The 16538-nt window shown below is 41.9% G+C and overlaps 1 protein-coding gene across 4 annotated transcripts in view; it reads right to left on the bottom strand.

Moving 5' to 3' along the window:
* The window catches only part of NSUN6 (NOP2/Sun RNA methyltransferase 6), an 88077-nt gene that overhangs the window by 35975 nt on the left and 35564 nt on the right, over positions 1–16538 (bottom strand). For all 4 annotated transcript variants that reach the window (XM_061436176.1, XM_061436179.1, XM_061436177.1 and 1 more), the window contains 2 exons: positions 5995–6076; positions 669–788 (listed from right to left, as the gene is read on the bottom strand). In XM_061436176.1, coding sequence (XP_061292160.1) covers positions 669–788; positions 5995–6076 — 202 coding nt within the window. The remainder of the gene's footprint in view (positions 1–668; positions 789–5994; positions 6077–16538) is intronic.

Raw genomic sequence — 16538 nt, forward strand, 5'->3', positions numbered from 1 at the left:
GCTCTCCCTTGCTACCCACATGAAACTGCAAACTCACTCTCCCGTCTCGCCATATTCCCAAGCCCCAGGGCCCTCCCTTTGTGTTTCACCACAGCCCTCATCACAATTACATATGCCTTATCTTCTACTCATTTGTTATCTGTGTCCCTTTACTGGAGCGTAAGCTCCATGAAGAAGGACATTTTGGTCACTCTGGTTTATTGGTGTACCCCAGTACTCATCGTAAGGGTAAGTCTTTTTTAAAATCAGTCCAGCAATCAATTAAAATCTGACTCTTGATCAAGAAAGCTATAAGTTCATTGCCTCATTTTTAGATCCCTTTGCTGTCCACCTGAAACTATCACAACATTATTAATCAGCTACACTCCAATATAAAATAATTTTTTGAAGAAATAAAGCTATTGTAACTGAAGCTACTAGCATGTATATTTTAGGAACCATCTGGTTTTATGGAATTTGAAACAAACAGGAAAGGTAACATCAACTCGCAAACTTTTCTTGAGCTGAAGAATCTCAGTTGAAGCACAGAGTGGTTACAAAGCCACAAGCAAATATGCACATGAAGGAAAAAGCAGTAAAATCTGAGCTACAGTTACCCAAGGACAGACTTCTCTTTCATGACAGGGACACAGTACACCATGGGCAGTTCTGCACACGGACGGCCTCACCTGATCGTGCATCAGTGCTGCAATGTGTGTTGTTTTGCCTCCGGGTGCTGCACACAAATCTAGAATCTTCTCTCCAGGCTGAGGATCCAGAACATGGCTTACTACAGCAGATGGCAAATTCTATAAGGAAAAAATAAAATGATCAGCTGTCAGTGACTCTAGATCACTTTAAATTTCAGAAACAGAGAAAGTAGAGATTACTGGAGGGACTTCTGTGCTTAAGAATCTGCCTGCCAACGCTGAGGACACAGGTTCAATCCCTGGTCCAGAAGATCCCACTTGCCGCAGAGCAACTAAACCGGCACACCGCAGCTAGAGAGTAGCTCCCGCACCACAATGAGATAAAGCTCATGCTCAGTAACAAAGACCCAGAGCAGCCATGAAAAAACAAATAATTTTAAGAAGAGATTACCAGAGGTAACCCAGTACAACATCCTCAGCCAAGAGTATGTTTATTGTAAATATACCAGTGTCAGAAAATTCTCAGTTTCCCAGAGTATCTTGTGATCTCACAAGGCATCCATACACACACACACATGACGCATTTCCCCAACCAATTCACCAAAAAATGCACACTGTCCTTTTTCAATTCAGTGGTTCTCAACATTCTGAAAGCAAGATATGTCTTATAAGTGTGAAAAAGCTTTGTATCTTTACCCAGAAAATGTACAAAACCTTGCCATATGAGATGCTTTGCTAATTCCGACCGAAGAATCTTCGTTTTATGCCACTGATGCCTCTTAAAGGCATATCTGGGTTCCTATCTCCCCACCATGACCACACTTCAGCAACAGAAAGTGAAAACATTTTAGCTATTTCTGGTTAGCACTCACAAATATATTATGAAAGATTACACAAGCCAAAAGTATCTCCATTTATAGGTATAAATTTTTATTAAATTATTAACACATTATTAGTATTCATTATATAAAGACTGGAGGATGACGGGTCAGTCTTCAGTATGATAGAATAACATTACATAATCATTTATTTTAAAAATTGCTTGGCAGGAAAAAAAATAAGAGGTTAAGAAACATAGGGCTATTTTTTATTTATTCATTTTTTTAGTGTTTCAGGCCACACCAAGAGGCATCCAGGGATTGGATCTGTACCCCCTACTCTGTGAGCATGAAGTCATAACCACTGGACCACCAGGGAAATCCAACATGTGTGCTATTTTTTAAGTTCAAAGGTTTCCATTCATTCTTACGCTGAAACACATGGATTCATAGGTACTCAGAAATTTGAGAGGGTTACAGTGCTCAAGTGAATCCAAGATCACCCCTTCAAAAGAGAAAACCAACGGTGAGGAAGGAGACACAGACAAGCAAGCTCTCCTTCTCTCTGTGCACAGAAGGGCGTATACCAAGTATTAAGACCAACGCACATGTCAGCGCTCTGCAGCCTCAGTGTCGTGTGGCTGATGACAGGATTTTTACCAAACGTATTTAAAGTGCTGTTTCACTGGCCATTGAAATTCAGAGCTTTTTTGCTTATTACAATGCCACCTGAAAAAGGAAACAGACCAGCGCAGCAAAGCTGACAGGGAGCTCTCATTTGGGTGATCAGCCTAGCCAACGTGATCACATAGAGTGGTCGTCCACAGTGCCCAGTAAAGGGTCTTCTTGAAGAAGCCAGCGCTCTCTGACCAGGTCTGCGTTAACTAGAGAAAGTCTGACCTCCCTGCCCAGGAAAAGGCAATGCTGGAAAGGGTGCTCGCTATTTCCCAAGCTGATGATGTAACAGATGACTGTTTCAAAAAGCTGCAGGTGCACAGCCTCAACCAAGAAGGTACCTGGGATATAGCTGCAATTTCGGCTTTTTATGCCATGTCCAATCATCTTGCTCATTTTGTCAATCTTGTTCCCAACAAAGAATTCTATTGGATGGGCTAAACCAATGATGTTGAAGACACCAGGAGTGAACCTGCTGCTCACAAAATATAAAGACCTGAACGGAAAGATCAATGTTTACATTTCTAACACGTTACATCACAGGACACCACTTGGGAAGTAATTTTTTTTTTTAAATGTTGAATCAATGGATAGGAAAGAAAGCAAATAAATCTGTCCACTGCCTGCTTGATGAGATAGATCCTAAGGAACATTCGACATCTGGGTCTAGGGAAACCTTTTACGTTTTCACTTTTGTCGTGATCTGAAAGGAACATCGGGAGCAAAGGAGTTCAGACGACGCTTAAGGTATTTCTGATGAACTGATTGACATCTGTGACTTTCAGCAACAGCTGAACATTTTTTAGCTTTTAAAAAATACAGCTACATAGAAAATGGTCTATACAGACTGTGGTTTGAAATAAATTCCTTGTTAACACGATGGTATTTAAAGGCTCTGAGGACTTCCCTGGTGGCACAGCGGATAGGAATCCGCTGCCAATCCAGGGGACATGGGTTCAATCCCTGGTATGGGAAGACTCCATGTGCCACAGAGACTAAGCCCATGTGCAACAACTCCTGAAGCCTGTGCCCACAACAAGAGAAGGCACCACAATGAGAAGCTGGCACACCACAACTAGAGAAAAGCCCACACAGCAAAGAAAACTCAACACAGCCAAAAATAAACATTTTTTTAATTGTTAAAAAAAAGCGGGGGTGGTAAAGGCACTGGAAGGCAGTGGGGAAATAAAAGCAGGCACAAAGTTATTCTTTCTTTACTGCCTTCTCCATTTAACCTCCAGCGATTTTTGCTTGTTCACTGAAAGGTCTTAAAATCGTGGTCATCTCAATAGAATTTTAGTCCTTGTGTAGTTTCTTCTTATTTTAGGTTTTAGTAAAAATTATTTCAAACAAGAGAGCACTCACATTTTAAGTACAAGTGTAAGAAAAAAGCCAAAATCTGACACACTACTAAATGACTTGTTCTGTGTGTTACAAATATCACTGCCTTAAGTTGGTGGCCATCTTAAACTTTTCAGGAATCATTTTCATTTATCTGACAGAGATACATGCAAATCCATAAAATGTTTCTGTTTCTACTTGACTTCTTTCAGTTCAGTTCAGTAGTTCAGTCGTGTCCAACTCTTTGCAACACCATGGACTGCAGCACACCAGGCCTCCCTGTCCATCACCAACTCCCGGAATTTAATCAAACTCATGTCCATTGAGCCAGTGATGCCATCCAACCATCTCATCCTCTGTCATCCCCTTCTCCCGCCTTCAATCTTTCCCAGCATCAGGGTCTTTTCCAATGAGTCAGTTCTTCGCATCAGGTGGCCAAAGTATTGGAGTATCAGCTTCAGCACTAGTCCTTCTAATGAATATTCAGGATTGATTTCCTTTAGGATGGACTGGCTGGATCTCCTTGCAGTCTAAGGGACTCTCAAGAGTCTTCTTCAACACCACGGTTCAAAAGCATCAATTCTTTAGCCTTCAATTTTCTTTATAGTCCAACTCTCACATCCATACATGACTACTGGAAAAACCAAAGTTTTGACTAGATGGACCTCTATTGGCAAAGTAATGTCTCTGCTTTTTAATATGCTGTCTAGGTTGGTCATAACTTTTCTTCCAAGGAATAAGCATCTTTTCATTTCACGGCTGCAGTCACCATCTGCAGTGATTTTGGAGCCCAGAAATATAAAAGTGTGTCACTGTTTCCACTGTTTCCCCATCTATTTCCCATGAAGTGATGGGACCAGATGCCATGATCTTAGTTTTCTGAATGTTGAGCTTTAAGCCAACTTTTTCACTCTCCTCTTTCACTTTCATCAAGAGGCTCTTTGGTTCTTCTTTACTTTCTGCCATAAGGGTGGTGTCATCTGCATATCTGAGGTTATTGAGATTTCTCCCGGCAATCTTGATTCCAGCTTGTGCTTCTTCCAGCCCAGCGTTTCTCATGATGTACTCTGCACAGAAGTTAAACAAGCAGGGTGACATTATACAGCCTTGCTGTACTCCTTTCCTTATTTGGAACCAGTCTGTTGTTCCATGTCCAGTTCTAACTGTTGCTTCCTGACCTGCATATAGGTTTCTCAAGAGGCAGGTCAGGTGGTCTGGAATTCCCATCTCTTTCAGAATTTTTCCACAGTCTGTTCCGATCCACACTGTCAAAGGCTTTGGCATAGTCAATAAAGTAGAAATAGATGTTTTTCTGGAACTCTCTTGCTTTTTCGATGATCCAATGGATGTTGGCAATTTGATCTCTGGTTCCTCTGCCTTTTCTAAAACCAGCTTGAACATGTGCAAGTTCATGGTTCACATACTATTGAAGCCTGCCTTGGAGAATTTTGAGCATTACTTTACTAGCATGTGAGATGAGTACAATTGTGTGGTAGTTTGAGCATTCTTTGGCATTGCCTTTCTTTGGGATTGGAATGAAAACTGACCTTTTCTAGTCCTGTGGCCACTGCTGAGTTTTACAAATTTGCTGGCATATTGAGTGCAGCACGTTCACATCATCATCTTTTAGGATTTGAAAGAGCTCAACTGGAATTCCATTACTTTCATTAGCTTTGCTCGTAGTGATGCTTCCTAAGGCCCACCTGACTTCACATTCCAGGGTGTTTGGCTCTAGGTAAGTGATCACACAATCGTGATTATGTTGGTCATGAAGATCTTTTTCGTACAGTTCTTCTGTGTATTCTTGCCACCTCTTCTTAATATCTTCTGCTTCTGTTAGGTCCATACCATTTCTGTCCTTTATTGTGCCCATCTTTGCATGAAATGTTCCCTTGGTATCTCTAACTTCCTTGAAGAAATCTCTAGTCTTTCCCATTCTATTGTTTTCCTCTATTTCTTTGCACTGATCACAGAGGAAGGCTTTCTTATCTCTCCTTGCTATTCTTTGGAACTCTGCATTCATATTGTTAAATCTTTCCTCTTCTCCATCTTATATTGGAAATAATAACAACAGTAATGATAAATACTGCCACCTAACCAGTAGATTGTAACAAATCATATCAGTTACTGTATATGAAAGTACATCATAAACTAGATAAGGCAAAACAAATTGTTATATCACAGCAATTGATAACCATCTGACCAAAATCTGCTAATAGTAAACCATTGGAATCTCACAGTCACATGTGGAACACTAATATGTATAGCAAATGCATGCATTATTTAAGGATTAATATGCTGAGATGGAAAGCAATCATTACAATAAGCTATTAAAACAATGTTGGGCAAAGGAAGAGGGAAAACGTAGTTAAAAATCTCAGCTTTTTCTTGCTACCAAAGGTAGATCAGAAAATATAAAAAATACACTGCAAAAAAAAAATGTGAACAGAATCAAAACAAATCCTTAGATTTCAAATAATTCACTGAGGGATATTTCAATGTCACTAAAATTTGTTTTTACAAACACTTACCTGTAAAAATAAGTAGCTGGGCAGGACATTATCAAACGAAGGACTGAGATACACTGGCTCTGTCATTCTTACGCCCACACCTCTGAAAAATGGAAATCTAATATTACTCAGTGTAAATTAAACAGTCTAATCAAATGGCATCGCCAACTCAATGGACACAGGTTTGAGCAAGCTCCAGGAGACGGGGAAGGACAGGGAAATCCGGCGTGCTGCAGTCCACGGGGCCGCGAAGAGTCAGACATGACTCAGAGACTGAACAAGACAAACTCCACTTCTAGGAATACACTCAACTGGTATGTCAAATATAAGATGTTCCACCTTTTAAAAACCTTTTTCTATTCAACACAAGATACTTAAGAGTATTCCTGTGGATTATTTCTGGATTTTTACCCAAAATAGAGAAGGCCACTGGGAGCACTAAAAAGGATAAAGACACATTAGGTACCACTGCATTCAGAGATGTGAATAGACTAAAAAGCAAAGACCCTCTGAGTCTTTACTCACTGATGCATTATCATCTTTGGGAGTAGATTTATGACCACTGTTATTGCCCTTTCGATTCAATAAACATTTTGTGAAAGCTTCATTTGGCCAGCCACTATGCTCAGTATTTGTATGAAAAATAAAAATCTATGTAAGAATCACACTGGTGGTAAGCCATTACAAACGTGCCTCCCTGCTTCCCTCTCAACTCTTTAGAGAGAAACTGCCCAGTGCTGACACAATCCGTGGGCTGACCTTTACCACCTGTCCCTATTGTGAGTGGCGGTGGAACTGACCACAGAAGGAATGGCCAGGAACCAGGACAGCACAGGGGAAAGGGATCCACCAAAACAGATATCGCAGTCAGAAAGACTCTCAGAGTCTCTCCAGAGAACACGAGTACACTGTTTGAGAAAAGCCAAGCATGGCCAGGTCCACAGGCTACACCAGAGGGAGAGAGGACAAGGGGGAATCGACGTGCTGTTGCAAGGATTAGAGACCACAGAAGGAAGCACAGTCTGATCATAAAGGCAAAGACAAGAATCAGGACATGGGGCTTCTCCGGTAGCTCAGTGGTAAAGAATCTGCCTGCCAGTGCAGGGGACCCAGGTTCAATCCCTGATCCGGAAAGATCCCGCATGCCGTGGGACAACTAAGCCCATGTGCCACAGCTACTGAAGCCCTCATGCCCTGGAGCCCGTGCTCCACAACGAGAGAGGACACTGCAATGAGAAGCCTGCATACTGCAATTAGAGAGCAGCCCATGCCCTGTGCAACTGAAGAAAAGCCCATCCAGCAAAAACAAAGAGCCAACACAGCCAAAAATAAATTAAAAATTAAAAAAGAATCAGGATTGAATGAGTTCAAGGGTACAAGCAGAGAAGAGTCCAGGGCGGCAGAACAAGACCAGAGCCTATAGACACAGCAGGGAGACGAGCTCAGAGCTTATGAACTGGGCTGGGCAGAGAAGCACCTACACAGACGGTGTGGACCCTACTTGCTGTAGGCAGGTGGGCTAATTCTACTCACAACACTTCTGACAACAAATGTGTGGGGTTCTTTCTCACACCCAGCAACTCTCAATCTCTCTGGACACCAAGTGGATAACCTACAATTCAGTTCCCTTCTGACAGACTGCCTGGGGTCATCGTCAGAATCCACCGGTTCAGTCCAACAAGACTGGACCCAAGCTGGGTGCCAACTGCACTGCCCAGGCTGCCACCTGGCTGTGAACGGGGAGGTCACAAGACTCTCGCCTCAGCTTCAACAGTTTACCAGAAGGACTCACAGAACTCCAGAGAATAGTGTATTTATGATTACCAGTTGATTATGAAGGATACAACCAAACAAAAGGGATGCAGGGCAAGTTACGGGAGGGGGCATGGAGGCACCGCCCTCTCAGCACCTGGATGTGTTCACCAACCTGGAAAGTGTCCAAGCCCTGTCCTTCACTGGTTTTTAGGGAGACTTCATCACACTGTTGTTGTTGTGTAGCTGCTCAGTTGGCCCAACTCTTTTGCAGCTACATTAACTGCAGCCCGCCAGGCTCCTCTGTCCATGGGATTTCCCAGGCAAGAAAACTGGAGTGAGTTGCCCTTTCCCTCTCCAGCGGATCTTCCCAACCCAGGGATTGAACCCATGTCTCCTGCACTGGCAGGCGATTCTTTACCACTGAGCGACTCGGGAAGCCCAGTTTCATTACATACACTAGACCAATTAAATCACTGGTCACTGGTGCTTAGTTCAATCTCCAGTCCCTTTTTCTTCCCCAGAGATACAGCAAAGGCGCTTGTAAGTGCCAACCTTCTAATCACACACTTAGCTGCTTTGGCAAACAGCCCCCATTCTTTATGGGGATATAGCTGTCTGGAGGGGATACAAAAACACTCTTATCACTCCTAAGATTCCACAGGTTTTAGGAGCAAGTTGTCAGGAACCTAGGACAAAGATCAAATTTTTTATATACTGCTTTTTTTTTTGGCAACCTCCAGTGGCATGTGAACAACTAGCCAATCTGATCACACAGACCACAGCCTTCTTTCTCTAACTCAATGAAACTGAGCCATGCCATGTACAGCCACTCAAGACAGACGGCTCATGGTGGAGAGGTCTGACAGAACGTGGTCTACGGGAGAAGGGAAGGGCAAACCACTTCAGTATTCTTGCCTCAAGAACCCCATGAACGGTATGAAAAGGCAAAAAGATAGGACATTAAAAGATGAACTCCCCAGGTCAGTAGGTGCCCAATATGCTACTGGAGATCAGCAGAGAAATAACTACAGAAAGAATGAAGGGATGGAGCCAAAGCAAAAACAACACCCAGTTGTGGATGGGACTGGTGATACAAGCAAGATTTGATGCTGTAAAGAGCAATATTGCATAGGAACCTGGAATGTTAGGTCCATGAATCAAGGCAAATTGGAAATGGTCAAACAGGAGATGGCAAGAGTGAACATCGACATTCTAGGAATCAGCGAACTAAGATGGACTGGAATGGGTGAATTTAACTCAGATGACCATTATATCTACTACTGTGGGCAGGAATCCCTTAGAAGAAATGAAGTAGCCATCATAGTCAACAAGAGAGTCTGAAATGAAGTACTTGAATGCAATCTCAAAAACGACAGAATGATCTCGGTTCGTTTCCAAGGCAAACCATTCAATATCACAGTAACCAAAGTCTATGCCCTGATCAGTAACACTGAAGAAGCTGAAGTTTAACGGTTCTATGAAGACCTACAAGACCTTCTAGAGCTAACACCCAAAAAAGATGCCCTTTTCATTATAGGGGACTGGAATGCAAAAGTAGGAAGTCAAGAAACACCTGGAGTAACTGGCAAATTTGGCCTTGGAATATGGAATGAAGCAGGGCAAAGACTAATAGAGTTCTGCCAAGAGAATGCACTGGTCATAGCAAACACCCTCTTCCAACAACACAAGAGAAGACTCTACACATGGATATCACCAGATGGTCGACACCAAAATCAGACTGATTATATCCTCTGCAGCCAAAGATGGAGAAGCTCTATACAGTCAGCAAAAACAAGACTGGGAACAGACTGTGGCTCAGATCATAAATTCCTTATTGCCAAATTCAGACTTAGATTGAAGAAAGTGGGGGAAACCACTAGACCATTCAGGTATGACCTAAATCAAATCCCTTATGACTATACAGTGGAAGTGAGAAATAGATTTAAGGGACTAAATCAGATAGACAGAGTGCCTGATGAACTTTGGAATGAGGTTCGTGACATTGTACAGGAGACAGGGATCGAGACCATCCCCAAGAAAAAGAAATGCAAAAAAGCAAAATGGCTGTCTGAGGAGGCCTTACAAATAGCTGTGAAAAGAAGGGAAGTGAAAAGCAAAGAAGAAAAGGAAAGATATACCCATTTGAATGCAGAGTTCCAAAGAATAGCAAGGAGAGATAAGAAAGGCTTCCTCAGCAATCAATGCAAAGAAATAGAGGAAAACAATAGAATGGGAAAGACTAAAGATCTCTTCAAGAAAACTAGAGATATCAAGGGAACATTTCATGCAAAGATGGGCTCGATAAAGGACAGAAATGGTATGGACCTAACAGAAGCAGAATATATTAAGAAGAGGTGGCAAGAATACACAAAAGAACTGTACAAAAAAGATCTTCACGACCCAGATTATCACGAAGGTGTGATCACTCACACTCACCTAGAGCCGGACATCCTGGAATGCGAAGTCAGGTGATGCTTAGGAAGCATCACTACAAACAAAGCTAGTGGAGGTGATGGAATTCCAGTTGAGCTATTTCAAACCCTAAAAGATGATGCTGTCAAAGTGCTGCACTCAATATGTCAGCAAATTTGGAAAACTCAGCAGTGGCCACAGGACTGGAAAGGTCAGTTTTCATTCCAATCCCAAAGAAAGGCAATCCCAAAGAATGTTCAAACTACCACACAATTGCACTCATCTCACACGCTAGTAAAGTAATACTCAAAATTCTCCAAGCCAGGCTTGTGCAATACATGAACTGTGAACTTCCAGATGTTCAAGCTGGTTTTAGAAAAGGCAGAGGAACCAGAGATCAAACTGCCAACATCCACTGGATCATGGAAAAAGAAAGAGATTTCCAGAAAAACATCTATTTCTGCTTTATTGACTATGCCAAAGCCTTTGACTGTGTGGATCACAAAAAACTGTGGAAATTCTGAAAGAGATGGCAACAGATGGGACTACCTGACCTGCCTCTTGAGAAACCTGTATACAGGTGAGGAAGCAACAGTTAGAACTGGACATGAACAACAGACTGGTTCCAAATAGAAAAAGGAGTACATCAAGGCTGTATATTGTCACCCTGCTTATTTAACTTCTATGCAGAGTACATCATGAGAAACGCTGGGCTGGAGGAAGCACAAGCTGGAATCAAGATTTCCGCGAGAAATATCAATAACCTCAGATATGCAGAAAGTGCATACCCTTATGGCAGAAAGTAAAGAAGAACCAAAGAGCCTCTTGATGAAAGTGAAAGAGGAGAGTGAAAAAGTTGGCTTAAAGCTCAACATTCAGAAAACTAAGTTCATGGCATCTGGTCCCACCACTTCATGGGAAATAGATGGGGAAACAGTGGAAACTGTGTCAGACTTTATTTTTCTGGGCTCCAAAATCACTGCAGATGGTGACTGCAGCCATGAAACTAAAAGACACTTACTCCTTGGAAGGAAAGTTATGACCAACCTAGACAGCATATTAAAAAGCAGAGACATTACTTTGCCAGCAAAGGTCCATCTAGTCAAGGCTATGGTTTTTCCAGTAGTCATGTATGGATGTGAGAGTTGGACTATAAAGAAAGCTGAGTGCAGAATTGTTGCTTTTGAATAGTGGTGTTGAAGAAGACTCTTGAGAGTCTCTTTGACTGCAAGGAGATCCAACCCGTCCATCCTAAAGGAGATCCGTCCTGGGTGTTCACTGGAGGGACTGATGTTGAAGCTGATACTCCAATACTTTGGCCACCTGATACGAAGAGCTGACTCATTAGAAAAGACCCTGATGCTGGGAAAGATTGAGGGCAGGAGGAGAAGGGGACGACAGAGGATGAGATGGTTGGATTGCATCACGGACTCGATGGACATAGGTTTGGGTGGACTCCGGGAGTTGCTGCTGGACAGGGAGGCCTGGCATGCTGCGGTTCATGGGGTCGCAAAAGTCGGACACGACTGAACAATTGAACTGAACTGAATTGAGTGGCACTTAGTTCCCAGGATCTTAGTTCCCGTACCAGGGAGCAAACCCAGGCCTCTGCAATGGAAGAAGCATGGAATCCAAACCACTGGACTGCCAGGTAATTCCCTATGTATTTCTTCTTATGCCACAGCAGAGTAAGTTTATGCTGCCCTGTAAGAGTGACATAATTTCAGTAGATATTCATGACTGTCACTGCGGTGGGTCTGACAACAAAGGTTAACTCCTTTTCTTCTTCATCCCGTGCCTTTACCCTCACTCGTCTGTTTAACACTTGGTTTTTCCAAATCTGCACCTTCACTCAGAGTTAAAACTCTAGTCCTTGCTCCAATCAGGATTAAATCAAACCACTTTTAAATTAAACGGTTCCTTCCCCTTAGCAGAAAATACAAAGACTTGAAACATCACTGCCTCATATTCAAAAGTCAGTTCTTCCTTGAGACAACTGGGCACTTACCTTGATCAACACCTTGTCCCAACCCCCAGAGTCTAGACCCGTATTGCATGCTCTGAATGATCACTCCTCTGTAATTCAAATGACTCTGACCTGTAGGACTCCAGTCCTCTGGAAAATACTGAAACTAACATATACTTGCCATCCTAACTCAGGTCCCACCTGTACTTCAGGATCTGGTTCCCCTTTGACTATCTCCTCCTGACCACACCTACCAGCAAAAAAGTATCCATCTGTATAGTATTTAATTGAAAATAACATGAAAAAGAATAATTTTAGCCAGTTATTGCTCATGTATGAGTTTACTCTTTCCCTTTAAAACTATTTCTGTACAATGTACCTCCATATAATAATGCAAAATATAAGATCTCATAAACAATGTTGGTATATTAATCAATCTGAGCCTATGGATGATTCGACACAACTTGCATTCAAGAAACCAATGGACACAAATTCACTAACTGAATGTTCAAATATACTATTAGTGAAGTTGGTTCTAAAGTTTAAAAAGAATATAAGCAGTATATAAATGCAGCATTTCTTTGTTGTAGAAGCATGCTTTTTTCACATAGGCAGACAAAGAAATCCTAACAGAAAGCTGAGTTTAAAAATCAACAGCTTCTTGATTTCCTGACAAGATGGTGGAACAGAAGGACCTGAGCTCACCTCCTCTCACGAAAACACCAAAATCACAACTGAATACTGAACAACCATCAACAAACCAGAACCAGAACCCACCAATAAAGATGTTCAACTTCCAAAGACAAAGAAAAGGCCACAACAAGATTGCAGAAGGGATGCATTCATAATGCAATCAAACCCTGTACCCGGATGGATGAATGACTAGATGGATGGATGACCCAGAAACTGGAAAATAACAGGATCACAGAGGCTCTCCCATGCACTCGGAGAGTGAGTTCTGAGCCCATGTCAGGCTCCTCAGGCTGGGGGTCTGGCATCAGGCAGATGAGACCCCAGAGCATTTGGCTTTGAAGGCCAGCAGGGCTTGATCACAGGAATGTCATAGGACTAGGGGAAACAAATGCCCCAGAGGACATGCAGGTCTTATGTGCCCTGGGACCCAGTTGGAAAAGGAGTGACCTCATAGGACCCTGGGCCAGACCTACCTGCTGGTCTTGGAGGGTCTCCTGGGGAGGCGAGGGGCACCTGTAGCTCACTGTGGGGATAAGGACACTGGTGGCATGGGTGCTGGGGAGTATTCATTGGCACCAAGGCCCAGTCCCGCCCAATATATCCCTTAGGATCTAGTGTTGGGAAGCTCAGGCCAACCAACCAACAGGGCAAAAACACAGTCCCAGTCATCACCACACTTCAAAGTCTTCCTGAACACATACCCCTTGAAAAGCCCTGCCCACCAGAGGGACAAGACCCAGTTCCACCCAGCAGTGGGCAGGCACCAGTCCCTCCCACCAGGAAGTCTGCACAAGCCCCTTAGACCAGCCGCACCCACCTAGGGGCAGACACCAGAAGAAAGAGGAACTATAATCCTGCAGTCTGTGTAACAGAAAACAGAAAGTTAGATAAAATGAGACAGCAGACAAATACGTTCCAGACGAAGGAATGAGATAAAACACCAGGAAAACAGCTAAGTGAAGAGGAGACAGAAAAAGAATTACAGAAATGACAGTAAAGATGATCCAAAATCTCAAAAAAGCATGGAGGCACAGAGCAAAAACATACAAGAAATGTTTAATAAACACCTGGAAGATTTAAACAACAAACAGCATTGGAAATATAATAACTGAAATGAAAAACGCACTAGAAGGAATCAATAGCAGAATAAATGAGGACAAAGAACAGATAAATGAGCTGGAAGACAGAATGCTGGAAAGCACTGCTGTGGAACAGAATATAGAAAAAAGAATGAAAAGAAATGTGGGCAGTCTAGAGACCTCTGGGACAACATCAAAAAGCACCTACATTCACATTACAGGGATCTCAGAAAGAAAAGAGAGAATGGGCCTGAGAAAGTATTTGAAGAGATAAAAACTGAAAATTCCCTAACATGGGAAAGGAAACAGTCACTTAAGTCCAGGAAGTGCAGAATACCACACTGGATAAATCCAAGGAGGAAAAGCCAAGATGTGTATTAATCAAACTGACAAAAATTAAAAACAAAGAAAACACTAAAATCAACAAGGGAAAAGCAACAAATAAAAGATAAGGGTTTTCCCATAAGATTGTCAGATTATTCAGCAGAAACTCTGCAGGCCAGAGGGCTTCTGCACAATACATTTAAAGCAATGAAAGGAAAATCTTACTACAAGAATACTCTACTCAGCAAGGCTCTCATTCAGATTCGACAAAGAAATCAAAAGCTTCACAGACAAGCAAAAGCTAAGAGAATTCAGCACCCCCAAGCCAGCTTTACAACAAATGTCAAAGGAACTTCTCTGGAGGGAAAAGACAAGGCCACCCTAGAAACAAGAAAATTGTGAATGGGAAAGCTCACCAGTAAAGGCAAATATACAGTAAAGGTAGGAAATAATCCATACACAAATATGATGTCAAAACCAGCAACTGTGAGAAGAGTAAAATGCAGGATATTGACAATCCACTGGAAATTAGGAGATCAGCAACTTAAAACAATCTTGTAAATACATATAAACTGCTGTATCAAAACCTCATGGGAAACATAAACCAAAAATTTTCTATTGCATATACACACACACAAAAGAAAAAGCAATCAAAACATACCCTAAAGACTTGGTCATCAAATTACAACAGAAGAGAACAAAAGAAGAAGGGAAAGAAAAAGACCTACAAAAACAAATCCAAAACAATTAGCAGAATGGAAATAAAAATATATACATATCAATCATTATCTTACATGTAACTGGATTAAATGTTCCAACCAAAAGACAGAGACTGGGTGAATGGATACAAGAACAAAATTCATATACATGCAGCCTATAAGAGAACCACTTCAGATTTAGGGACTCATATAGACTGAAAGTAAGGGGATGAAAAAAAAGTATTCCACAAAAATGGAAATCAAAAAAAAGCTGGAGTAGCAACACTAATGTCAGACAAAATAGACTTTAAAATAAAAATTATTACAAGTAATAAGGACTTTACATAATAATCAAGGCATCAATCCAAGAAGATGTAACAATTGTAAATATACACGCATCCAACATAGGAGCACCTCAACATTTAAGGCAAAAGCTAACAGCCATAAAAGAAGAAACTGACAATAACACAACAATACTGGTAGACTCTAACACAGATTTCATCAACAGATAGGTCATCCACACAGAAAATTAGAAAAAATAGGCCTTAATTGACACATCAGACCAGATGGACTTATTTATGTTCATAGCAGATTCTATCTGAAACTAGCAGAATACACCTTCTTTTTAAGTGCACATGAATATTCTCCAAGACAGATCACATCTCGGGCCACAGATCAAGCCTGGGAAAATGTAAGAAAATTCAAATCATATCAAGCATTTTTTCCAACCACAATACTATGAGATTAGAAATAAATTATAAGAAAAAAAAAACACACACACACACAGCAGCTAAACAATATGCTACTAAACCGCCAGTGGATCACTGAAGAAATCAAAGAGAAAATCATAAAGATCAGAGCAGAAATATATGAAATGGAAATGAAGAAAACAACAGAAAAGATCAATGAAACTAAAAGATAAACGTATGTTTGAAAAGATGAACAAAATCGAAAAACCTTTAGCCAGATTTATCAAGAAACAGAGGAAGAAAGCTCAGATCAATAAAATTAGAAATGAAAAAGGGGAAGTTGCAATGGACACCACAGAAATACAAAGTATCACAAGAGACTACTACAAACAGCTATATGCCAATAAAATGGACAACCTGGAAGAAATGAACAAATTCTTAGAAATGAATACTCTCCCAAAACTGAACCAGGAAGAAATAGAAAATATGAGAAGAGACCAGTCACAAGTAACGAAACTGAAACTGTGATTAAAACACTCCCAACGGGACTTCCCTACGGGCACAATGGATGACAATCCGCCCGCCAATGCAGAGGTTCAATCCCTGATCTGGGAAGATTTCACAAGCCACGGAGCAACTAAGCCCATCTGCCACAAATACTGAGTCCATGCTCTAGAGCCTGCAAGCCACAGCAACTAAAGCCTGCATGCTCCAGGGCCCGCAAGCCACAACCAGTGAGCCCCTGCGCCACAACTACTGAAGCCCACACAGCCTAGGGCCAGCAAGCCAAAACTACTAAAGCCAGAGCGCCTAGAGCCTGTGTTCCACGACAAGAGAAGCCACTGCAACAAGAAACCCGTGCACTGCAACTGGAGAGTAGCCCCACTCTTTGCAACAAGAGAAAACCCACACACAGCAGTGAAGACCCAGCACAGGCAAAACTTAAAAA

The sequence above is a fragment of the Bos javanicus genome, chromosome 13, assembly GCF_032452875.1.
Source record: "Bos javanicus breed banteng chromosome 13, ARS-OSU_banteng_1.0, whole genome shotgun sequence".
Taxonomy (NCBI): Eukaryota; Metazoa; Chordata; class Mammalia; order Artiodactyla; family Bovidae; genus Bos; species Bos javanicus.